We start from the raw sequence: 27,164 nt of genomic DNA, 5'->3' as shown, positions 1-27,164 counted from the left end.
AAAGCCAATTTGGCTGCAGTATAAAGGGAAAGCGAGCCTAATGGTCATGGAAGAGAGATAAGCAGGGGTCAGATCATGGAGGCTCACACAAGAAATATTCAAAGCGCAGCAGGAAGCCATTTTACAGTTTTAACCAGGCTACAGACATCAGATTTTAATTTTTTAAAAGATTACTCTAGCTGCTATGGTGAAGAATCAACTGGAGGCAATATAATAATCTTAAGTTGTCACAGATGGTCCCTTTTGCCATAACACATAAAAATGCTGAATATGTAACATGTTTTTTATTTAAAAGAAAAAAATACATCACAGAACTTAAAAGAAAGCAGAAAGAGAAATCCAAGGTGGACTCTACCTGCATATAAGCTCTGGGAGCTGAGTATCCTATACACATCTGAAGACAAGACCACTGAAATGAATTTCAAAGTCTGGAAAGCATGGTCCATGTGATAAGAGAGTATTAGAAAAAAAGCCTATTGTTCCGGAAAGGCAGTAAGGAAGAATGCTGTGAGTGGCAGAGTAGTATTTAATATGTATATTTTGTATATATAACATATATATGTAATATATATACGTAATATATATACGTAACAGCACCCACAAAAAAAATCTCCGACACCTTTATCATACATGGGAATGAGATCCAAATTTATATCACAAGTTGAAAAAATTACTTTAAATCTGGTTTAAAGCAACTGAAACTTCTAGAAGCCCAGAAAAACCAATCTGTAGAGATAGTCTCTTAATCCAAGGTTCAGAGGACTCTGACAGAACAAATAACTTTGAAGCTCCTAATAAAATGCTACTTAAAGAAATCAGTCACCAGGAAGGAGAGCCAACAGAAAAAAGGAAAAAAAAAATTTATAACCTTGCAAACTAGAAATTACCATTTTACACAAGTGACCCTATTTTTTTACTATAATCTCGCTCACGCTTTGGTTTTCATTCAGAGGGTAACACAAAACCTTTTAAAATACCATAATATCCATGTCTATTAAGATTGTTGATAGTTCTTGAAATTCACCCAGGGAGCTAAAGAAAGTTTATCTATAAAATTTAACATGAGGCATACAACATGGTTCATTTTTATTAGATGGAACTAGATAACTGCTGTCTATAAATGGGAAACTGAATTAACTACCAGACTACTACTGATCCCCATCTACCATTTTGTAGCTAATCTGTCTAATGTATTTAGTCTATCTTCAAAAATGGGATGTATCTGTCTTCTTCAACCCTTCTGAATGGCATTTAACTTTTAAACGCTAGAAAAAATGAGTCCACATTTAAAATAAAACATTTGTGCACACCCAACTTTCACAAACCACTTTAAAGTTTAAAGGGGAATTCCAAACATCCTTCCCCTGTGATCACCTGTTTAAAACCGAAATACTCATTTAGACTCTTTCCTTGGTGTGGTATTTTACTTTGTCTTCTCCTGTATTTCAATTTGTTAAAAATATTGACACAATAAAGTCGAAAGCCGCACCTGGTATTTTAAAATGTAAGCCCAAATAAAAGGGTTTTTGAAGCGCTAAATAGAAAAGAAACCGGAAAAATGGAATAACCGGTCTCTCTTAAATTATCCTGATCAGTATGCTTTTTGACAACGTCTGCATCTTTTAATCTTCGAAATCTTGCTAAATTTGAGAAAATGGAAGCCCAGAGAGATGTGAGTGTTCGAGGTTAAAAACAAACAAAAAAACAGAATAAAACCAGGACTCCAGGCGGGAGACGCCAAAGGAATGTTTGCCCATTTCCCAGGGCCGGCGTTTCACACTGGCTTCTCGAGCCATAAAAACAAACGAGAGGTCGTTTTTAAGGGGACAGCTTTAGACATCTCTTAGGAGAAAGGTTACAGATCAGCCAAAACCACCCACAAAACATCAAAAACCCCACTCGCAATCCACAGAAATCTGGGAGCCGCTAGGCCGGCGGGTGACCTCGCAGAGGAACCCTGTTACACGTGTCTGCTCCCTTTCCATTAATCACAACTCCGTCCTCTGAGATGTTTCTTCATAGCTAAACACCTAAATCTGAACATTCTCTCGAGTCAACCCGCAGCACAACTCCAGCGCGGTTCTGAAAGGAACCTCCCCAGGTACACACCTCAGAAGCACCAGGTAGAGGGCTCCGCCCCAGTGAACTTACCGAGGACCCCGAGGGCAGCTACGTCCGCCCTTTCCCGCCACCGACTCGTGGCCACTTCCTACCTGCCTGTTTATCTCCACCTTTATCCCCGTCGCTATTTTCCCACTTACCTCTTGAAGCGATGAACCCAACGAGTGTATGAGACAGAAGAGAACGCAGAGCCGGGTCAGGGAGAAGGAACATCTGTGTGGCCAAGGTTTCCTCGGTGGCGTGTCAGGCACCGCTGGGGGCAGCCTTGGGGAGAGCTGCAAGACGCAGGGGTCCTCGTGGCCCAAGCTCGTCGCGCTGATTGGTTGGCTGCCGCGGCCGGAACCCGGATGTGCCTGTGTGGTCGTGTTGGCAGTCGGGGCTCCGAGGTTTGGGCGTTCTGGGGGTGCTGGCAGCCCGGGCGGATGGCGCGGGGTTGGGCTGGCTTCTCTGAGGAGGAGCTGAGGCGACTGAAGCAGAATAAAGGTAACGGGATGTGCCCGCGGAGGGTTAGTTCTTGGGTCTGTCACGGGGAAGGGGCGGGGCTGCAGCCTTCGAAGGGAAGGGGGCGGGGAGGAGGGTACTGTGTGTGCGATAGGGGACGGGGCTCTAAGTGGCAGGACGGCACCGCCGGGTTCCCTGAGGTGGATGTACTGGGAACCGTGACGGGAGGGGCGGACTGAGACCTTTTAGAAAAGAAAGTTCAGGAACCCATTTCAGGGATTTAATTTTTTTTTTTTTTTTCCTGTGAAAGGGATGGGACTTGGGAGAGGAAGCACGCCTACAGCCTGCTTGTCTCTTCCAGGAGGATTGCTGTATAGATCAGGGGTTGGAGGGTTGGAGTCAGGGTGAAGGAAGGAGGGGCACACATCATCTTAGAATTGTAATGCATTTATAGCAGCAGATAATGACTGAGAAAGTGGAAGCACAGGTCTTAAATGCAAAACGTCGGTGCTTTTCATAATACATCTGGCGTCTTGGCATTCACTTCTGGTTGCCAGATGATTTTTGCAGTTCTTTCCAGTTCTTGAGAGTTAGCAAACCATAGGGGTCTTCGAAAGGTTAGGTATGAAATGTGTACACACACACACACACACGTTTAAGCCAAAATTTTGTGCTTCCCTTTTTGGCTTTATAATCATTGAATGAACCTGCACTATTTTGTCATCTTTTCATGAGGGAACTAAGTTTGCTGATACTTTGTGAGAAACTCATGGAGATATAAACTATGCTTTGTGGTTGAAATTTTATAAAATTTGTATGGTGAGCCTGGTAGTGCACACCACTACTGAGCTTACACCACTCTTGGTACCATAACTGAAACACTTTACCTTAGGAGAAAATTAAATAAACTGCCATGCTTTTTATTAGAGTTTGTGAGAAAATTGGCTTGCTCAGGTAGGCCTGTGCATTATATGTGAGGATCATCTAGGGCTGACAGGTGGGAAAGGAAGTAAATTAGTAACACAGGACCAGTGTAGCTAGTATACATTGAGGATATTTTGACTGGTCCAGAGGCCTTTAAGATATAAAAGTTACTCTACAGTGTGTAGTTACCTGACTCTGTCTAGCTTAATGTTCTCAAATTCTCTTGCTCTGTATTTTCAACATCCATTCATTTATTCAGATGTACAGAGAACAAGTACTCCTGCTTCTGGTCTGACCTGAAGGTACAGGTATCAGATTTTACAGTAGAGATGCCAAAATGAACAAGGCATTATCCCGGCCTTTAAAGAGTTTCTAGTCTAGCAAGTTGACAAATTATAATATGTGATAGTAGATGTTGTACAAGAGCTTGTTATCAAGCCAGCAGGGGAAACAGGGGGTTGGGTGGAGCTTGGGAAGGTATCATAGAGATTATGTTTAAGTGGAGGTGAGTTTGCCAGGGGAAAGACTTCACGTAGAAGTCTAAATTAAACAATAGATTCATTATGTAGGAGTACATTTCTAAGTATCTCTACAGTTTGGGATACAGAGAGGGGTGGAAGGACCTTAATTTCAAGGCCTGTCATTTCAATTCTGGATGTTAGAGCATAGACACCAATCCATTAATCTGTGATCACCTTGAGGACAGAGGAAACATCTTAGCATCTTTGTATACTCATAGCCAAACACAGTGATTGGCATATAGATCTCACAGCTCTGCCTGTAAATATTTTTGCTTTGGATTTCTCTTTTGTAAAACTAGAAGAGCTGCATGTTTAATTTTTAAGGTTCCTTTCAGCTGTTCTCCAACTGTAAAAATATAACTAAGTAATCTATGAAAATGGAGTTTGTTACCAGCAAAAATAGGTACAGTACTCTAGAGAAACCCATATGTGCATTGGTGAAGGTCAAGAATGTTATTAACACTGGTTTATAATATTAAAAAGCTGGCAATAAACCAAGTGTTCACCAACAAGGGAGTGGATAAATACAGTGTGGTATATATAAGCACCCAGTGGGCTGCTGTACAACCAGTGGAACTATATGAACTGTAGTCACATGCATTAATATGTATAAATTTCATGAATACAATGTATGAAAAGAGCAAGTTGCAGAAGATTATATACAGTCTAATTCCATTTATAGAAGGTCAGAATCATACAAAACAGGTATATTCTTTTAGGAATCTAGGAAATCTATAAAGGGAATGGAATGAAACAAAATTCAGTGTGGTGGGGAGGCAAGGGATATGATCAAGGAGGGGCAAATATGTAAGGAATTTTGAAGGTAGTGGTCATTAGTATATCAGGTTGAACCAAGTTAAGCTGCAGTAACAAATAGCTCTAAAATATCAATTGTTTAAAATAATAAAGATTGATTTTTTCACTCTAGCTATATGTCTATCCTGAGTTGGCAGGTGACTGTTCCTCACTATGCTTTGGTGCTATCATGTAGGAGTTCACTGTGGCAGGAGGAGAAGGTTGAGAATTGAGCATTAGTAATAAAATACTTCCACTGGTAAGTGACAGGTACCACTTCTACTTCCATTTTACTTAACCGAAGCAAGTCTATGGCTTGAAGGACAGGAAATACAATTACCTTGTGTGGTCCAAAAAAGGGTAACATTCTATCCTTGAACAGCAGTTATGTCTACTATAGTCATGTTGTATTTGTTAAACTATATTGTTACTTTTTTTATAATCCTGATAGGTTGGATTTTGTATGTGTGACGTGTATTATTTGATGTATGACTTATTTAATAATTAAAAAATGGAAATAAAAAAGCAGTGCAGCTACAATGCTTTAATTGTGTTTTTCTAGTTGTTGCTAACATGAAAAAATACAAACAAACCAAAAGAAAAATTGACGAAAGACATGAATAGATATTTCTTAGAAAAGGAAATTTGAAGAGATGCTTATCACCATCAATAAGCAGAGAATTGCAAATCAAGAGTACAGTGAGGTACTACTACATACTTATATACCTGTTTGATTGACAGAAATAATAAGTCCTTTATCAGATGTCTGTTGCAAATCATTTTCTCCCAGTCTGTGAGTTGTTTACTCATGCCCTTGATGTTGTCTTTTGCAGAGCAAAAGTTTTAAATTTTAATGAAGTTCAGCGTACCACATATCCTTCATGGATAGTGCCTTTGTGATATATCTAAAAAGTCATTGCCATACCGAAGACCATCTAGGTTTTCTCCCATGTTATCTTCTTGGAGTTTTATAGTTTTGGGTTTTGCACTTAGGTCTGTGATCTATGTTGAGTTAATGTTTGTGAAGGGTGTAAAGTCTGTGTCTGGATTTATTTTTCTGCATGTGGCTGTCCATTCTAGGATCGTGTGTTGAAAAGACTGCTCCGTTTTATTACCTCTTCTCCTTTGTCAAAGATGAGTTGACTATATTTATGTGGGCCTGTTTCTGGGCTCTCTGTTCCCTTCAGTTGATCTAATTATCTGGTTTTTCGCTAATACTCACTGTCTTGATTACAATAGCTTTATAGTGAGTCTTGAAGTCAGGTAGTTTCAGTCCTTCAACTTTGTTCTTCTTAAATATTACGTTGGCTATTCTGAGTCTTTCGTTCCTTCATGTAAACTTGAGAATCAGTTTGTCAGTATCTACAAAATGACTTGCTGGAATTTTGATCGCGATTGCTGTGAATCTATAGATCAAATTGTATGACTGACATCTCGACATTATTGAATGTTCCTATCCATGAACATGGAATATCTCTCCATTTATCTAGTTTCTTGATCTCATTCATCAGAGTTTTGTAGTTTTCCTAATATAGATCTTGTACATATTTTGTTAGATTTATACCTAAGGTTTCTTTTCTTTTTTTTTTTTTTTTGAGTGCTAATGTAAATGGTATTGTGTTTTTAATTTCAAAATCCACTTGTGATTGCTGGTACATAGAAAGTAATTGACTTATATATTAATCTTCTGCAACCTTGCTATAATGGCGTATTAGTTCCAGGAGTTTTTTTGATCATATATTTTATTTCTGGTGGCCTGATTTGATTATTGTTTGGGAGTTTAAAAATGCGCATTATAAATCTCATAGGTAGGTTCTGTGAAAATGCAAAATAAAATGGAAGCCACAGTACAGAATTTGAGAGTCACTGTTATTAATTCATCTAATGAGTATAACTGGATGGTCAGCAGGCCCATTGACATTTTCTCATGCTGCAACTAAAGATAGGTAGCCAAGAATAAGATCCTTTTGCAAGATACAGGAGACTACTTTGTGTTTCTGGCTAAAGTCAACAATAATAACATTTTACTATTGATAGTACATTTATCTTTTTAAAATATATATTTTTTACATATATGAGTTAAATTCTCCAGTTGTCCTTACGAGGTTAATGTTGGCATGGACAATACAAAAAGTATAATAGAAGTATTATTATTTCATTTATAATTATTTTTAAAAATTGCTCTGAGTACTTCTATCTTCCTCTGTTGCTTTGCTCAGGCTGCTATTGAAGTTAGCTTGAGTACATTCATTAAAGGCTAAATAGACTTTGGGAAACACAACCTTGGACTATTGTGGAAGGTGAAAGAAAACAATTTAGGGTAAACTAACATTCCTAAAATAAGAAACCTCATTCAGTTAGTCTTTGTGTATAGCATCTACCTATGTATCAAATTGCCCTAAGATTTGTTAAAATTTAAGAGAGGTGAAGCCCATTTGAAAACTCAATCACTATTTTATTTCAGGAAAGCAGATACATTCATTAATCAAATTTAAGACATATCTGAGAATTCATTTGTCAATCTGGCTTTGCCAGCTTAGTTATCTTTTTTTGATGGTTATCAAATCAAATTGAAAAAGAAACTTTGCTTTGTATCCTAAGACCTAACTCATTGACAGATGGACTTTCCTGAAGATAAATTGACAACTAGGACAGTTTTTGTTAAATATTAACAGTATGATCAAAGACCTATTGACATTCTTCAGGAAGATGGCTGTTTTCCCCTTAGTTTTTAAGTCAGAGAAAGGGAGACCATATAGAATTACTATCAAAATTTAATGTTAATCTTTTATTAGAGAAATTGTAATTATTTGCTGTCCACACAAAAGCATTGGCCTTCATTTTCTTTTTGCTATAGATCCATTTGAAGCACAGCGGCGTCTCTCTGCGAAGAAAAGTCGACAACAGCTTCAGCGAGAAAAAGCCCTTCAAGAACAAAGCGAAAAACTTGGACTTCAAGATGGATCGACCTCATTACCTCCAGAGCAGCTGCTTTCAGCCCCAAAACAGAGATTTAACACTCAAAAGCCACATTTTTCTCTCCCTACTCCTCCTAGTCCTCTTACGCTCACCTCTCCTGTTGGTGTTGGAAAACCACAGGGTGTTGAAAGTCAACCAAGGGAGCTGGGACTTGAGAATTCCTATGACGGTCACAAAAATGCTGAGGTTCTACCTCCAAAGCCAGATTGCAAAATGGAGAAAAAGAAAGTGGAATTGTTAGTAAGTCTATGTATCCATGAGACTTTTTACCATTTTACCTCTTTTTCCCATTGGGTTTTGAAGAAAAGTAATTTTAACATTTTCTCTGTTTTACATTTTAACCTAGAAATGAGATAAATAAATTATTGAAAAATAGCTACTGCCTAAATATATATCATAAGCCAGTCAGTGTTAGGCATTTTGTATGTTTTATGTCATTTAGTCTTCACAACATCCTTACAATGCATGTTCATTATTTTCACCTTACAGATGAGCTATCTTAGATTCAGATAAGCTGTTGTATTCCCAAAGCAAATATGAAGCTAATAAATAGCAGAGATGGGGGTCTCAGAATTCAAAGTCTATGCCCTTTACACCACCAGAAGCGTTTGTGATATGCATAGTACTCCTCTCCAAATTGAATCTGTTCTTCAACTTCCAGATTGCATCTTCGTTGACCCAGAAAAGGGTACTTGGGAAGAGACATGTAGAAATGGTCAAAAGAAAATGTAGGGAATCGAAGGGACTAATTAAATAATTCAGTTGCATAGTTAGATTTCTTTTTAATCCTTATTTAATATGTATGTATTTTAAGCCACCTCTAGAATTTAGTTTAGCTGCATTATTGTGGAAATTGCTACTCTACGACTTATCAGTTCATGTAATCAGAATTTTTTACTGTATGGTTTATGTTTTAATATCTAAGTTGTTTTTTTTTTTGTAGGGAAGAAAGGATGGCATTTGTTCCTGTTTTCCATTTTCTGAGTCTTTGTTATTCAAAGTATCTTACATTTTTTCTAATCAGGTATTTTTCTAATCTCTGCTGATCTTGATTCTGTACTTTGAGTTTAAAGTATTATCTGCACACCAGGGATTTATAACCAAGAAATCATTTTGACAGGAAATAGAAAGCTGCATGAATAATGAGACCAACTTGGAACAAGTACATTTAAATGTCTTTAGGTGTAGTTTAAGTGTAATTTACCAACAAAGGCCTGAGACAAGTTGGGGGTGGGTTTGAATTGAGCAGGACAATTTAGATTGAATGTGATGAGAAAAATTATTCTGTTTTTAGGTACTTGGGAAATTTTTCATAGAAGACGTAATATCATGTTGTTGAAATGGAGAAATCTTGAGGCAACAAAATGGGGAACAAATCTGTAGCCCAGAGAATGCTCAGAGATGACATCTTACTTCTTTGACAGAGGCAAAGAATAGGCCAGAGAATAGTAAAGAATTAAGATTGTGAAGAAGGACTTTGAAGTAGATGATTCCTGTCTAGTGAGTTCCCTGATGCAGTATTATACCACTGAGGCCTCTGAAAGAGAGGCCCTAAGCAAAGTGTAATGGTTAGAGAAAATCCAGGTGGCAGTGTTGCAGACCATTTGAAATTCAGTGCTGAGTGAGTTGAACTTAGGCATCTGGTAAGGAGATACGATGCCTGCAATAGTAAAAATGAGAAAGGACCAGTATCAGTACTAAGGTGGAGGCGGTAGGAATGGAGGAAAAAAGGATTTTTTTAGATGTGGTTACTATCTTTGGGAATAGAGATTTTTGATATAATGGCTGTAAGAAATTAGGAACGAAGAGCTTTGTCATTACCTTGTTTAATTTGAATTGACATCAAGTTCTTGAATTAATGGGAGATTTTAATATACTTCTTTCAGAATTGGACAAATAGGAAGACAATTCATGTTTTCAGTTCTTTGAAGTTTTCCTTTAACCTAGCATTCAAGTTTTAGCTCATAGTATCTCACTCTGTTTAAAAATGTTTAAGAGCTGAAAAGAAGTGAGCAAATAGAAAGAAAATGAATGTACTAAACATTTGGTTATTGTCCTAACGGTGTTACATGGTAGGGACTTCCATTGTAGGAAACTCTGGAGTCACTTCTGTTCAAGGTGGCAGAATAGGTAAATTCTGTACTCTCCTCTCATGATCACAAAAGAATTGCAACTAAACTATAAGACAGCCGTCATTGAGAACCACCTGAAGACTAGCTAAACAGAAGTCCTATCACTAAGGATATAAAGAAGAAGCCACATCAAGACAGATAGAGGAAGAGACTCAGAATGGGCAGGTCCCACACCATAGTGTGGTAATTAAGAATTGGGAGGGAATCTCAGCTGCGGAGGTCCCCCTTGAGGAGCTAGGGGTCTCAGCCTCACACCCTGCTCCCTAGCCTGGGGTACCAGTGCCTGGAAGAAGAGTCCTCATAACATCTGGCTGTAAGAACCAGTTTCGAGTGAGTCAGCTGCTCGAGTCCCAGGCAGTCTTCTTGAGGTCGCGCATGGACTTGCTCACAGATTCACTTGCTCTAAGTTGGCAGGAGCAGCAGCTCAGAAAGCACCAGGGGCATTTGAGGAAGAACTGAATTGACTAGCTTCAGGGCGAGGGCTGGAGGTGCAGGGGTCAGGGCAGCTATCTCCCAGGACGGAAGTACTGTCAGGCACTATTGCCTCTTTGTTGAGCCCTACCCCTACCCAGCCAGCAGGTGCAGGCAGATTCCAAATCTGGTTTCTCAGTAGAAACCTTGCAGGCCAGAAGAGACAGGCGCGATGAAATATTCAAAGTGATGAAAAGTTAAGACCTACAACCAAGATTACCCAGCAAGGCTATCATTTAGAATCAGAGTTTCCCAGACAAGAAAAAGCTAACGGAGTTCATCACCACTAAAACATTATTACAAGAAATGTTAAAGGGACCTTTTTAAGTAGAAAAGATTTTTAAAAATGTGAATAAAAAAACATAACAGTGAACAAAATTCTCACTGACAAATGTAAAAATTTAGTAAAAGCATTGGATTGACCAGCATTAAAGTATGCACAAAGGTTAAAAGGTAAAAGAAAAATCATCTGTAATTACAACAATAAATCAAAAGGTAGACACAAAAGAAGTAAAGGATGACAAAACATGGAGGAGGGTAGTAAAAGTGGTAGTGATTTTAGAACATGTTCGAAATTATGCGACCATTTACTTAAAATAGACTGCTATAAACATAGGTTGGTATATATGAAGCAGATAATGACCATAAAAATCTACAAGAGATCTACAAGAAATGGAAAGGAATCCAAACACTAGAAAGTCACCAACATACAAGAGGAGAGCAAGAATAAGGAACTGCAAAAATAAGACAAAATATCAGTAACTACATACCTCTCAATAATTAAATGCAAATGGATTGAACATTCCAATCGAACAACATACTGTGGCTTAATATCTGAAAGAGCAAGACTCATATATATGCTGCCTACAGGAGACCCACTTCAGATAGAAAGACACACTGAAACAATGGAAAAAAATTTTCAAATGGGAATGAAAAAAAGCTGGGATAGCAATACTTGGACAAAATAGACTTTAAAACAAGGGCTGTAACAAGACAAGAACATTTTATAATCATAAAGGGATCAATCTAACAAGAGGATATAACTCGTAAACATCTCTGCACCCAATGCAGAAGCATGTAAATATATACAGTAAATATTGAGGGATTTAAAGGGAGAGAGAAAAAATAGCAATAGGAGGGGATTTTAATAGATCAAACAATATGCACAATGAACCAGTGGCCTTAAATGACACATTAGATGAGATGGATTTAATTGATAATCTTGGGACATTTCACCAAAAGCAGCAGAGTATACATTCTTTTCAAGTGCACATGGAACATTTTCCAGGGTAGACCACGTTAGGCGACAAAACAAGTCTCAAATTTAAGAAGATTGAAATCTTACTAAGTATCTTCTCTGATTACAGTGATAGAAACTAGAAATCAACTATAAGAAGAAAAAAATATGTAGAGGCTAAATAACATGCTACTAAACAATAAATGGCTTAACATCAAGGAAGAAATCAGAAGATAACTTTTGAGACAAATGGAAATGAAACGCACCCACCCAAAACCAATGGGATACAGCCAAATCAGTTCTAAGAGGGAAAATTTATAGCAATACAGGTGTACCTCAAGAAGCAAGAAAAATCTCAGGCTAGCTTTACATCTAAAGGAAGTACAAAAAGAACAAAGCTCAAAGTGAGTAAAAGGAAAGAAATAATAAAGGCCAATGAAATAGAATCTGAAAAACAGTAGAAAAGGTCAATGAAACCAGGAGCTGCTGCTTTGAGAAGATTAACAAAATTGATAAACCTTTAGCCAGACTCATCAATTAAAAAAGAGAGAGTCCAAATAAATCAGAAATGAAAGAGGAGAAGTAACAACCAACACCACAGAAATACAAAGTAGTATAAGGAAATAACTGCAAACAATTGCATGCCAACAAATTGGACAACTTGGAAGAAAAGGGTAAATTCCTGGAATATACAGTCTTCCAAGGCTGAATCAGGAAGAAACAAAATCTGAACAGATTGATAACTACTAACAAAATTGAATCAATAATCAGATGGCTTCACAGGTAAATTTTACCAACATTCAAAGAGTTAAATACCCATCCTTCTCAAACTATTCCAAAAAACTGAAAAGGAGGGAAAGATCTCAGACTCATTTTACGAGGTCAGCATTACCCTCATAACAAAACCAAAGATACCACCAAAAAAAAAATTAGAGGCAAATATCCATGATGAAAATCTATGCAAAAATCCTCAAATTAGCAAATTATATTCAGCAATACATTAAAAGATCATACACCATGAACAATGGGATTTATTCCTAGGATGCAAAGTTGGTTCAATATTGACAAATCAGTTAACATGATACACCACATAAAATGAAGGATAAAAATCAGATCTTATCAATAGATGTATTTTACAAAATCCAACATCCATTTATGATAAAAAAAAAAAAGTGTGAATAGAAGGAACATACCTCAACATAGTAAAGGCTATATATGACAAATTCACAGTTAAGATCATACTCAGATGAGATAGAACACTAAAGATTCCACACACACACACACAACAATTAAAAGCAAAGAATTCAGTAAAGTAGCAGTATAGGAAATTAATATTCCAAAATCAGCATTTTCATACACCAGTAACAAACTATCAGAGAAATTAAGAAAACAGTTCCATTTAAAATTGCATCAAAAAGAACAAAATAACTTAGAATACATTTAACCAAGGAGATAAAAGACCTGTACTTGGAAAGCTTATAAAACACTGAAGAAAGAAATTGAAGAGGATATAAATAAATGGAGAGATATACCATGCTCATAGATAAGAAGAATTAACATTGTTTAAATGTCCATACTACCCAAAGTAATCTCCAGATTCAGTGCAATCCCTATCAAAATACTAACGGCGTTTTTCATAGAACTAGCACAAATAGCCACAAAAGACTGAATAGCCAAAGCAATCTTCAGGAAGAAAAGCAGTTGGGATGATCACACTACCTGATTTCAAACTATACTACAAGGCTATAGTAAAGTAATCAAAACAGCATGGGACTGGCATAAACACACACACACATACATATGGAACAGAGTAGAGAACCTAGAAATAAATCCACGTCTATATAGTCACTTATGACAAAGGAGGAAAGAATTACAATGGAAAAGAGTCTCTTCATTAAATGGTGTTGGGAAAACTGGGCAGATACATGCAAAAGAATGAAACTGGATCACTTATACCATATACAAAAGTAAACTCAAAATGCATTAAAGACAAATGTAATACCTGAAACCATAAAACTAGAAGAAAATATAGTCAGTGGACTCTTTGACATCATTCTTTGTAATACTTTTGGATATGTCTCAGAAGAAAAAATAAGTGGGACTATATTAAACCGAAAATATTTTGCACAATGAAGGAAACCATGGACAAAACAAAAAGGCAGCTTACTGAATGGGAGAAGATATTTGCCAATGGCAAACCTATTAAGGGGTTAGCATGTAAAATATATAAAGAATTCGTACAACTTAACACCAAAAAAAAAAAAAAAATCCCAACAACAGACAATCTCATTAAAAAATGGGCAGAGTACCTGAATAGATGTTTCTCCAAAGAGGACATAGATTGCCAACAGAGACATGAAAAGATGCTCAGCGTCACTAATCATCAGGGAAATGCAGGTTAAAACCACTTTGAGATATCGCCGCACACTTATCAATAAATCAAACAAATGTTGCCAAGAATGTGGAAAAAAGGGAACCTTCATGCACTCTTGGGATTGTAAATTGGTGTAGGCACTATGGAAATAAAAATGATAGCTACCTTATGGCCCACTTCTGTGTATTCAAAGAAATCCAAAACATTTACTCAAAAAGGTACATGCACCCCCATGTTCACTGCAGCATTATTATAATAGGTAAGCTATGGAAACATCCTAAGTGTCTATCAAGTCAAATGGATAAAGAGCGGTATATATATAGAATGGAATGTTACTTGGCCATAAAAAAAGAGAAATTTTGCCATTCACAACAACATAGATGGACCTTGAGAGTATTATGGTAAGTGGAATAAGTCAGAGAAAGACAAATATGATTTCACTTACATGTGGAATCTAAAAAACAAATGAGCAAACAAAACAGAAACTTGTAGATACAGAGAATAAATTGATGGTCGCCAGATGAGAGACAGGTTGGGAAGATGGTGAAAAAGGGGAAGGGATTAAGAAGTACAGATGAGCAGGTATAAAAATAGTCATGGGGATGTGGAGTACAGCACAGGGACAGTAGTCAGTACAGTAATAATGTGTCAGACGGGTAGTAGACTTATCAGGATGATGACTTTAAGTTACATAAATGCCTGATCACTTTTTTACACCTGAAACTAATAATATTGTATGTCAACTGTAAGCAAAATTTTGTAATTAAAAAAATGAAAATAAATGCACATTCAATCTGAAAAAAACTTCTAGGCATAGAAAGAAGTAGGAAATTGTGACACATAAGAGGAAAGTCATCAAAGAAAACAGACCCACAAATGATGGGAATTATCAGGCAAAGAATATTTAAACAGGTATTATAAATATGTTTCATGTGTCTAAGAGTGTAGAATATGAAGTGATTTAATGATTAAATTATTAAATGATTTAAAAAACCCTAAAAATATATAACAACATTAGCTACAGATTGATTTATTTTGCTCTTCATTTTGCATAGGATACATAATAAACTTATACAAGTTTCTTTGTACTCCTAAAAAATGCCACTATTTTGACTTCCAGTTTGTGGGTTCTTAGATTATATACATATAATAGATTTCAAAGGGCCACTTTCTGTAAGCCTAAGCCTTCTTTACTTCAAATCATAGTCTTTGTTCCTATTAGAACAAAATAATGAGCTGCAGATGGGTTCCTTTTAAGAGGATTTTTGAAAGAGTATATACATAATCTGGTTGATTGAATTTTACATGTAGGAGACAGGACTGGTAATGTGTGGGGTGGGGTTTTAAAACTAATTTTTATACTTTTTTTTTTTGCTCCCCAGGCACGAAAAATCTCGTTGGGAAGTCCTCCAACAAGAACAACGGCTAATGGAAGAGAAAAATAAACGTAAGAAAGCTCTTTTGGCTAAAGCTATTGCAGAAAGGTGAGACACCTGAACCAGAAGAGGTTGTTTGTAACCTGCAATCGGCTGTCATGTTTTATATTTATTTTCCATTTCTTTTCTAATAAATTAACATTTTCTCTACAACCAATATTTTAAGACTAACTAAACAAATTGTGCTTTTTAAATTATACTGAAAGTTCAGTGTTGATTTATTAAGGAGGACTTTTTAAGCATATATCATAACAGATTTATGAATACAGGTGCAATTAAAACAAGAACTTAGCATCAGAGTTTTCACTATTACTCATCTACTCATGCATGATGGAGCAGCTAACAGCTATCAATATAAGTAAATTAGGAACAAGCGCAGGTTTTAATTTGGACATAAGGAGGTCATCAGCTGGCATTTAGAGGAGTAAGATTATTCCACAAACGTGACTTAAACTCCCACAAATCTTAATTATGTTTCCTATGGACAATTCTCTTAATTTACCCTGCCCCCACCGATAGAAGATACTTGATATGATTTAACCTTTTATCGATGACTCGGATCACCATGACGAGCACTGTCCATGCTGCGTTCAGTTCAGTTTCTCCCCTCCTAGTGTCAGGTTAACTGTCAGCCATCCCTTTTCTTTACTGCATTGTCCTGCCCTCGAACGGCAACATGCCTGTTTGAGCCACTGTTCCCATCCCTCACCGCTCTTTCTGCCCTTTTTGTTTGTAGTTTCTCCTGTGCTGTGGCCTTAGAAAACCAAGCTCAGTCAATAAAACAATAACTGAGAGCAGCAAGAACTACATACAGACAAGTATTCAGTGGCATTTTCTTTTTAGATCTCTAGAAAAGTCTGGCAAAACTATAATTGATTGAAGCTGGCGTGTGTGTCGAGAGGGAAAGTAAAAGGGATGTAGAGAAAGTCAGATGGATATAAGAGTAACAGAATTTTATCTGCCAAAGGGATATAGTATGAATTTGAAAATGATTTATTTTCTTCTCCTACTGGTATATCTTGATCTTTCATGAAGCATAGGTAATATGCAACTTACTGAACTTATGTTTCAAGAAAAAAAAGTGATTATTGGAAGCATTTTAGTAGTCTTCAATTTGGAAAAGGTGGTTTTCTGGGGATTTTACAAAAAGATTTACAGGCTTAGTGCTTGTTCTGCTCTATGTGCTTTAGAATTAGGACAGAAAGCACTGATATAGACATAAATGTAAGAAAATGAAACCTGGTTAGATTATTAATGAATAAACACCGAAGTATAGTACTTGAAGTAAATGAATCGTACTATTAACTTTTATAGGCAGAAAACAAGGGTAAATGCATAGAGTAGAAATCGAGAAAAAATTGCAATATTCTGGTTTTATGTGGGAGTTTTATTCTGTGAGAATGTGTGCAATTTTGAAATGAGTGAAATCACAATTAGAAGATTGGCTTTCGTCTTTGTTTATTCTTGTTTTTTAAATGTGTAATGTATTTGGGAATGATGAAGGGACTAAGAGATGGTGAAATTGGATGTGCTTTTAAACAAGAAAAAAACTATGCTTCGTTTTGAGCCCCAGACAGAAAAATTTTGAGGACCTGTAGTTTTGCCTAAATAACAAGAATCAAAGCAATAAAAGATTGGGGAAAATGAGTCCTGAGAATGTTAAAACCTAAGAGACGTTTTTAGACATATAATGAAATAGTGTTTAATGCAGGCATCTGTTGTTGGTGTCCACTGGGTATCAGACAAATGCGAATGGGCTTATTAGCAAAAAGAAATTAAGGCTGGAGATTTGGAAAGCTGTGTTCAGTGTCCCAATGTAAAGAGAATACAGATATAGTCTTTTATTGCTTATTCTCGTCCTTGTGGAATAAATATAGACCTCCAAATGAACTGTTTATTGATGTATTTTTAAATCTTTTTCTCTTGTGTATAAAAATTATATGTACTATAGAAAATTTGGAATAATACAGGAAAGAGGCACAAATATAGTCTGAGAGATATATCAAAATGTTACCAGCATTTATTTAAATTTTCTGTCTTTTTCTAATTTTTAAAAATTATACATTAGAATCATATTTTATATACAGTAGCTTGCTTTTTTCACTTATATTGTATATGGATATATGATCTTAAAATGCTTTTATGTTTTCACTCATGTTCCTGACTTTCTAGATCTAAAAGAACTCAGGCAGAGACCATTAAACTAAAGCGGGTCCATAAGGAGTTGCAGGCTTTAGATGACATGGTGTCAGCTGACATTGGAATCCTCAGGAATCGGATTGATCAAGCCAGTCTAGACTATTCAAATGCTCGGTGAGTTGGGGAAATTGTTCTCTGAACGAGGAGTTCGATTTAATTAATGTTATGCTCGCTTGGACAAGAATGTTTACGTACATCATCATTTAAGCCTCATAACAACCCCATTAGGCACTATTTATTCTTGTTTTGTATCAAATCAAGTGTGTCTCTTCTCGAATCTTCTTTTACTTTACCCTGCCCTTTAATCTTGTTCATATTCCTGTTAGAGTATTTCTTGCATTATTTATTAACATCTTAGTCTTTCCTGCTAAACCAGCGGGTATTTACTGTTTGGAACTCTAAATATCTGAATGACTTGCACCAAAACTCTAAAATCAAGTCTCTGCTCTTTCTATTAAGAAATTTTGATTGTCCGAGATTGTCCTTAGAGATTAGCCCAGTTCTCATTTCAGTTTTCATTAAAGAAAGATCTAGTTTATTTTTTTCAAGACTATGAGTATTTTAAAGAAAATACCACTCTTTCTTGAAAGCTTGAAGGTTTATTTTTTTTCTTTTCGATTGTTCTGTATGAAATGATTTGCTATCACATGTTTCCTTGGTTTCAACTATTGGCATTTTTTAAGAGAAAAAAATTATCATGGACTATTTTTGAAATGAACTGACACATGTAAAGAATTACGTGAACTTTGCAAACAGATAAAAAGGCAAAAAATTAAGTCCAATTTCAGGGTTTTCCAGTTCTTTCAATGTTGCTTTAATCATCCTGGTTTGTCTTTTTTCACAAGGGAATGCTGTGTTAATGACTCAGTTTTCCATCTTTCTCTGTAACACTAGAAGTCAATCAGAATGCCTCATTAGTTCAGGGTAAACCACAGCATCAGAATATTTATATAATAATTTAATAAGCGGAAATGCTTGATTGTGGTTTTTAATTCGCTGTTTATTGTTTAAGAAAGTGGTGGTGTCCCTGTGATTTTTGTAACTGTTGTTTGACTGTTTGCGATTAGACTTAATGAGTTGCCTTTATTAATTACCTGCCTAGATTAAAGCCATCAGTGGCTGATAACTGGAGATTCCATACTTCTACTGATAAGGTCATTCGGGAGGTGACCAAGATTTTGTTAAGATTAAACTAAGCCAAGATATTTAGCATGTTTTATTCTCTGTAACTGAAGATTGCCAGAGGAACATTTTTATGCCATTATAGCCTTTTACATAAATAATTCAGATTATTCTGGATACCTCGACAGAAGAATCACCTGGTCACATTTTAATTTTGTCTTAGAGGAGGCTGGAGAAGGATGGCTTTGTACATTGAACATTATATAAAAAATATCATAGTTTCAGCCTTCAGAGAACCACAAATGTGGGATTACTGGTTGAAGGAGAAAATATCCCACAGCATATAAACATTTTTAATGAAATTTTAGTAAATTTTTTATATCTTTTAACAAGCCGAAAATGGCATTTTCTCATAATGTAGTGATATTGACATGGCTGTATGTGAATATTCGTATTGTTTTCATGAGGCTATTTTTAAAAAGCCAAATGTGACTAGAAAACCAGGGTTGTATCTTGTTCATGCATAAGATTAAGACAACACTTTCTGAGGTACTGAAACATTTTAGATTGGTGATATAATGTTATGTTCTAGATTTCTACTGGAAAGTCATCCCCAGGGCAGTCAGTTTCTGTGGGAGATTTCCTTGATTTTTTTTTTTTAAATAAAAATATTATCATAGTTCTCTAGTGCCTGGTATAGTGCTATATCTACAAAAGTTTCTTGGATACCGAATAGTCCAGAGTTTCCTTTGGAATTGGCTTCTGTAGAGCAGTGTCAGGGTAGATACCCGCAAGGAGACCGGCACTTTGAGTGAGCCAGCTTGAGAGGGTTGCTGCTGCCGCTGCTGTTCACAGCTTCAGAGACAGTGCTGCCATGTGCTGTGCAGACCGGCTTGTAAAACCGAGCATGGCTGCATGTAGAACATCGCTTAACCCTCAACATACCAGGAAAACCAGTTATCACTCTTTGCCATCTATGTTTAATAGACACTCCCATGCACAAACACACACACACACACGTACATATATACATAATGTTGTAAGTCATTTTGTGAATAATTTAAAGAAGAATGAAAGGGATTGTGGAAAATAACTTTATTAAAAATTTTTATGAGTGTGTAAGCATGGCAGACCTCTTTGTATGAAGTAATGTTTGACTCCTAAAATTATACACGCTGAAAGAATGCAGTTGCAACACAGGACGGTCCAGAAACTTGTAGAATATTGTGTGATTAAGTTCTTCCTATCGAAATTAACTCTATGAAGATAACATCTTATTTTTATCCTGAGAAATGTATTTTTTACTCATTGATTGTTGAGTTGGAGAAAATACACCTAGGCTGTTTTTCTGAAGACTCGTACTCTGAGATTTTACTTACACTATCAGTTTCCCTATCTAGAATCTACACTTTCTGAGTCTGCATTTGTGTTGGTTCCTTAGGACTGCCATAAAAAATTACCACGAAGTAGGTGGCGTAAAGCAACAGAAATTTAGCCTCTTCCGTTTCCGGCAGCCAGAGTCTGAAATCAAGGTTTCGGCAGCGTCGCTCTTCCTTCAGAAACTCTAGGGAGGAAATCATTCCTTGCCTCTTCCAGCTTCTGGTGTAGGGGTTCCTTGGCTTGTGGCTGTACCACTCAGTTCCGCGCCTTCGTAGTCACACTGCTTCCTCCTTTTTTCTCAAAATTTCCTTTACCTCTTTCTTAAAAGGATACATGCTCTCGCATTAAGGGCCCAACTGGAAAATCAGAAATAAACGTCTCTCAAAATCTTTAACTTAATCATATGTTTTGCCATATATAATTTAATATTCTCAGGTTCTGGGGATTAGGAAGTGAATGTCTTTAGATGGTCATTTTTTAGCTTACCACAACATATATCTTTTGTCTAATAATTACTGCAAAGTGTCTTCATCTGTCAATTTGTTTTTACTTTGCCATTAGGGCAGAAAATGAAAAACATTAATTCTCAACTGTGTTCAGTGAAAGCCGAGAGCAGATTACAAATATGGTGTTTTAGTCTTTTATACCTTTTTGAAAAGTGATATAATACTTTGGACAACACAGTAAGGAAACTAAATGATGATGATTTGTTTCATTATAGCATAGTCTTTTTAGGTCATTTCATTATTCTCTTTTTTCTCATTTTAATTTTTTTAGCATAAATGAGAATAATCAATGAGTAACGAGGAAATAATTCCTAGGGTAACGAAATGGCAAAATGTTTCAAGACATAGGATAAATAATATCTCAATGATCCCGTAATATATCTTATATTTATAAAAAGATCCGGTGGACCAATATCATGATTACAAATTATGATTAGTTTTATTCTGTTTTTTTAAAATATAAGTAAATTTCCTCTTTGTTTTCTGGAAGACTTCTAAGAAAGGATAAAAAAAATCATGATATGTTGATCCTTACAAATAGTTATAATTGCTCAGAAAAAGAACTGAAAAACTAAAAGTGGGTCAGTGGAACCTAATGCGCCAAGGGTTAATGATCGAGTTTTTAAAATTGTCAGGGATACCAAAACCAAGACACAATTTCTAGAATCTTTTAAATAACATTCATTAAATCATTCAGCGCCCCTTTAAAATAACAAAACAATTCAATAACTACATTTCAGTTCAATTTGTCTTACTATGTTAAGTATAATGCTCCTATTATTCTGTTCCAAAATATGTCATCATACTCTGATTTGGTACAGCCACCTGACCCCCAGGCTCATAGTGCAGTTTGTGAAACTAATCAATATTTTAAACATAAATCACTCTGTACAGGAATATATATGCATGTTTCTGGGCAGAGGGACTTTAAATAAACAAAATGCAAAATCTTCAGTGATTTATCCAGAGTGAAAGATCTATGGAAACCCAGGGGCCTATTTGCAAATTTTAATTTCAATTCAGCATTCATGAGCCCAATCAGTAAATCTTTACCGACTGACTTTGACTGGCTGAGGGAGACCGCAGACTTGCAGAGAAAGGAGATTTGAGTGAGGGGAAGGGGCTAGGGATTCGTGTACATCTAGAGAATGTTGTCAGAGCTCTTAAGCTTGATGAGAGAACATTCAGAAAAAGATATGTTACCAAGTATGGAAATAAAGGGTCCAGAGAGCCAACAGAGCTCCTTTAGAATGGTTATTTTAACATAGGGGTAATTGAAAAAGAGCTAGTTTTCTCATTCTATTTACTAGATGACAGTAAAAAAAAAAAATGAAATAGGATAAATGAATGTTATGTAAGTAAGAGTTTTCAAATGTAAACACCGTATTCTTATGTTTTGCATAATTTTAATTTTAGATACATGTGTATTGATGTGCTAACCATGCTTTTCGATTCTGGTGCTTTGGAGGGAAGTTCGTTTCTTGCGTGCCTACTGGGCACTGCACTGCACACTTGCCCTGCTTATGCCGTCTGGTCCTTAACACTCCTCAGAAGCACTGTTACAGTCACCGTTTACAGACAAAGCAAGACTCCGTTGGAGAAACTTCCTGGGGTCGCTGTGCTGGAGTTCCAGTCATCTCATGCCTGTTCTCCGGCCTCTTCCACAGGAACCTGGCCATGTTTTGTACTCATGATGTTGACCCTAGGCACCCCTGATTAGAACAACAATTGGCTCCCTACTCCAGAATGTTTCATCCGTGGGCTAAACAGGGCTTCATAGCACTGCCTGGCACTGTGAGCTCTGTGTAAACTGGTATGAGTCAAGCCAAGCCAACCCAGGTCCTCCCTCTGGAATTTTGGAATTGGATCGTTGAGAGATTGAGTGGTGTGAATTTCATGTAGAGTCGCAGCTAGTGGCCATGTTGGACTGTCAGTGTGCTGGGAAAGCCAAAATCAGAAAAACCGTGGTTTCTACAGTGAAGAGGATGGCCTTTGATTCTGATGACATGCCTGTGAGAGCACCTCTTATATCCTACAGTAAAATCCACTTTTTATCTAAGCTAGTTTGACTGGGTATCTGTTCTTTACATCCAAGAAAAAGCCTTCACTGAAACCTGTATATGCGTAGTAAATAGCAAAGGCAGGTTTTGAACCCCAGGTTCTCTAAAATCCAAGCCTTTTCTTTTTCTTCTCTATTTCCCGTTAAGATGGAATGTTACATTAGGAGATATATCTGTTTCTTTCTTGCTATAACTCCAGCACTAGAAATTATTACATTGATTTGCATAGGTGGTTGCAACAGGTAAGGCAGCAACTGTTAGTAATTAAATGGAACAGTTAGTTGGTAGGTAGGGATCAAATTCTTTTCCTGACAAAAAGAAAAGCAACAAATTATATAGAAAAGGCAAAAGACAGTGAACCAATATGTGATAATTTTTTGTATCAACCTAATGCAAAAGAAAAAAAGATCATATGGTGACTTCCCCAGTAGAATCACCCTACTTCATGTAAGACCGGCATTGCCTATCTATAGATTTATATATCTGTAAATTTACAAAAATTTGTAATAAGTCTAGCAATAGTGTATTGTTGCAGAGGAATTCTCAAATGGGACATTTTTTTACTAGATGACAGTAATGGTGATGTTCTGGAGACATTTGGTGATGTTCTGGAGGCATTTGTAGTTATCTCTCGCAGAGGGCACTACTGGCCGCTAGTGGGCGGGAGCCAGTGACGCTGCACGCCCTACGCTGTACAGGACAGCTCCCATGACAAAGAATTGTCTGGTTCCAGGGGCCAGCAGTGCCAGTGTTGAGAAACCCACCCTAAACCTTTCCTGAAGCTTTCTGTTCTACTTGGTTTTTACTTCTTGCCTGCACCCAGTATCATTTGCTGGGTGTGCTCTGTCCCATCTCCCAACAACTGTCCATATCCTTCTCTACCAAAAATTTTCTCCTAATCTATTAATCAAGAGATACAGATTTCTCAACAATAAAAAATAATCTGATTAAAAATTGGGTAGAGGACCTGAATAGACTCTTTTCCAAGGAAGACATACAAATGGCCAACAGATAGATGAAAAGATGCTCAACATCACTCGTTTATAAGGGAAATGCAAATCTAAACCACAATGAGACACCTGTTGGAATGGCTATTATCAATAAGACAAGAAATAACAAGTGTTGGAGAGGATGTGGAGAAAAGGGAACCCTCGTACACTGCTATGGGAATATAAATTAGTGCAGCCGCTATGGAAAACAGTATGGAGGTTCCTTGAACGATTAAGAATAGAGCCACCATGTGACCTAACAATCCTTTTTCTGGGTATCTACCCCCCAAAATTGAAAACACTTGTTCAGAAAGCTATATGTGCCCCTATGATCATTGCAACATTATTCACAATAGCCAAGACATGGAAACAACCTAAGTGTCCTTTGACAGATAATTGGATAAAGAAGATGTGGAACACATATACAATGGAATACTTCTCAGCCATAAAAGAGATGAAATTTTGCTATTTGTGACAACATGGATGAATCTTGAGAGTATCATACCAAGCGAAATAAGTCAGACAGAAAGAACAAAAACCATAGGATTTCACTTATTATGTGGAATATAAAACAAAAAGCAACAAATAAACAAAGAAACTCATAGATAACAGACAACAGAACGGTGTTTACCAGTGGAGAAGGGGAGTGAGGGGATGATGAAGAAGGTAAAGGGGGTCAAATATACGGAAGGAGACTAGACTTGGGATGATGCGCACACAGCAGAGAACACAGATGTCATGTTATAAAGATGTACACCTGAAACTCACATATGTTATCATTAACCAACTTCACCCCAGTAAATTGAATTAAATAAAAAAGAGAGATTTTCTACTTTCTCATCTCTTACTATTTTACCTCTCAAATTTAACCAGCCGTGTACTGGAGCTAGCTTGCACTGATGCATGAGAGTGGATTTTGTACATCTTTTCCCAATTCTGCATTCAGCGATGTTACATTGATGCTTGAAATTGGCCATGCTGGTAGTATTTACACTACAGAAATCAGCAAACACTACAAATCAGGGCTCTTCTCCTCGGAGCTAGCACACCACTGAATCAATCCTCAGCCCGCTTTTATTCATTCGCAGCCTTGGAAAGAGGAAATGGGTGCAGAAGAATGTCGTCATATCAGGAAAGTCCAAATGTGGATGCTGTGGACGTTTGAGCAACAGTAGTTGGTCTAAGGTCTACTCTTGTAGACGAGAGTTCATAGAGTGTTAATATTCGTATCTTCATTATACATTGTTTCCAATTATGGAGTTTATTATTGTTTCTCGGCCCTCCTTTGAATATCTTCTTCATTGGAAAATTAATGGACCAATCTTTGTCCCTGTCCCTACAGGAAGCGGTTTGACAGGGCCGAAGCAGAGTATGTTACAGCAAAACTCGATCTACAGCGCAAGACTGATATTAAAGAGCAGCTCACTGAGCACCTTTGTACCATCATACAGCAGAACGAGCTCCGCAAGGCCAGGAAGCTGGAGGAGCTGATGCAGCAGCTGGACGTACAGGCTGATGAGGAGACTTTGGAGCTTGAAGTGGAGGTGGAGAGATTGCTGCATGAACAAGAAGCAGAAGCAGAGAAACAGATGGTTCATGTAGAGAGGCCGTTTGAGCCTTCTGGGGAGAGTGTGCCATTGGGGTCTGCTCAAGAGAACAAAAAGCATCAAAAACAAGCTGCCTCCCCAAAGGTAGATGAACAACGTGAGAATTCCAACAGCACTCCCCTTCTTACTCCAGACCCCCCAAATCGAGAAGCAAAAACTACTGTGAATGACATTGCAGCTGCTCTGACCTGACCACATGAAGGGCCAGTATTTGTTCTTTTCAGCTACTATGGTATTCAGTAAATGATGCAAACTTCTCTTGTAGATTATGCCGTGACCTCTGATAAATGCCTCTCTTAAACAATATTAATTTTAGAATCCGTGATTAGTTTTATGTTTGACCACTCTCAGGTCCTAAAGAATTTAAATATATGGCATAGTTCACCTTGATTTTGGTCCAGTTCTTTTAGTGTACCCTTATTTTGGGTGAAAACAAGTGACTTAAAAGGATAGAATTAAAACCACATGGTTAAGAGTGTTTTTAGACCAGGAAAATATAGAAAAGTAAAATGAAAAATGATAATACCTCATCAAACTCATTTAAATCCTGAGAGAAGTAATGAGAATGACAATCCTGTTTTACATCATTAGCAAAGAGACGCAAAACTTAAACGTGAAAAAGAATAAGAAACAACTAACAAAAGTAGTAGGTTAAATTATCTATTTGGATCTTTCTAGAGCTGCAAAACAACTTGGAAATTACAATTTATGTAAAGAACCAGACAACTTAAGCCCACATTACTTTTGTCTTCCATTTGCCTTTTAAATGGCTTTGGTTTACAACCAGAGTTTTGGTTAGTTGACACATACAAATGTATCTATATATAAATATGCCATATATAATTTTGCTATTAATATATTGTCTTTAATTAGCACGTTGATTAGTTAAATTTAGACAAAGCATTTCTACGGTGAGGCTGAAATTAATATAGAAAATGTTATTGCTGCTTTTGATTATGAAAAAACATTTTCTTTCTAAAGTTACCTGTAAATATGTGTTTTATATGTTGGATATAAATTATCCTGTCGTAAAGCATTTAAATTGTTAAAATGATGGTTTTCTTACTCCTTTAATACTTTATTACTGTCACTAATACTTCACCACTACATTGTATTATATGTGAATGTGTAAATATAGTTTTGTCACAAAATCTGTGCATATCATTAATTTCTGATGTATCAGGAATTCCAAACAGTAAAATCATACATTTTAAGTCTAAAAAGAAGAAATAAAAGAGGATAAGGATAAATGTAATATTGTATCTTTAATAGTTTCCAAAAAAATTGGGGACATCCTATTTTTAAATGAGTTTGAGAGTATTATTTTCTGGTAATGGAGATGAGCTTTTATTTTTATATTATGTAATTTGAGTTGAAATTATAGCTTTCCATTACTGACTTCTCTATACAGAGGCATTTATATAAATAGTTATGCTTTTCTTTATGGATGACATAAACTGAAAGCTTCATTGTCCAATATGGTCCTATTTTTCTAAGGAATAAATAAGTCCGATGCGTTCATGATGTGCTCTTTTGTTTACCTTTTTTTAAAAAAAAATTCACAGTTGAGTATGTGTTGTTAAGTGGTGTGTGGCAGTAAAGCGTCTGTGGTAGATACAATCATTGACTTTTGTATGAACCTCTGTTGGGGAAAAATTCATCAATAAATGAGGTTCTATAATATTGGCCAAATACGAATAGGTACAACCTAATTCTCAGTCTAAGTACTTTAAGTACTTATCATATAAGGTATATGCAGAAATGAGGGCCATGAACGAAATGAATTGGATGGCACCTTGGAGACCATCTGATTTAATTGTATTTTACAGATGAGGAATTTGAGAGTCAGAGATTTCACTTGGTCATGTTG

The 27,164-nt window shown here is 36.5% G+C and overlaps 1 protein-coding gene and 1 long non-coding RNA gene across 3 annotated transcripts in view; one reads left to right on the top strand and one right to left on the bottom strand.

Moving 5' to 3' along the window:
* Positions 1-2,339, bottom strand: part of LOC107195382 — a 230,687-nt gene extending 228,348 nt beyond the window's left edge. Inside the window, exon 1 of one of the 2 annotated variants that reach the window (XR_003045065.1) lies at positions 2,262-2,339. This is a non-coding gene — a long non-coding RNA (uncharacterized LOC107195382). Of the gene's footprint in view, positions 1-2,109; positions 2,135-2,261 lie in introns of those variants that run through there. The other variant, XR_001516511.2, reaches the window with a different exon arrangement.
* GORAB (golgin, RAB6 interacting) lies at positions 2,267-26,818 on the top strand. Its single transcript, XM_006907812.3, is given in 6 exon segments — positions 2,267-2,512; positions 2,515-2,604; positions 7,660-8,017; positions 15,378-15,479; positions 17,604-17,744; positions 25,030-26,818. Coding segments are annotated over 6 exon segments (1,371 nt in total). The 5' UTR covers positions 2,267-2,289; the 3' UTR covers positions 25,487-26,818.
* Positions 26,819-27,164: the final 346 nt, after the last annotated feature.

Source organism: Pteropus alecto, unplaced genomic scaffold, assembly GCF_000325575.1.
Source record: "Pteropus alecto unplaced genomic scaffold, ASM32557v1 scaffold101, whole genome shotgun sequence".
In the NCBI taxonomy this organism is placed as follows: Eukaryota; Metazoa; Chordata; class Mammalia; order Chiroptera; family Pteropodidae; genus Pteropus; species Pteropus alecto.
This window is presented reverse-complemented; position numbering and strand designations above follow the sequence as displayed.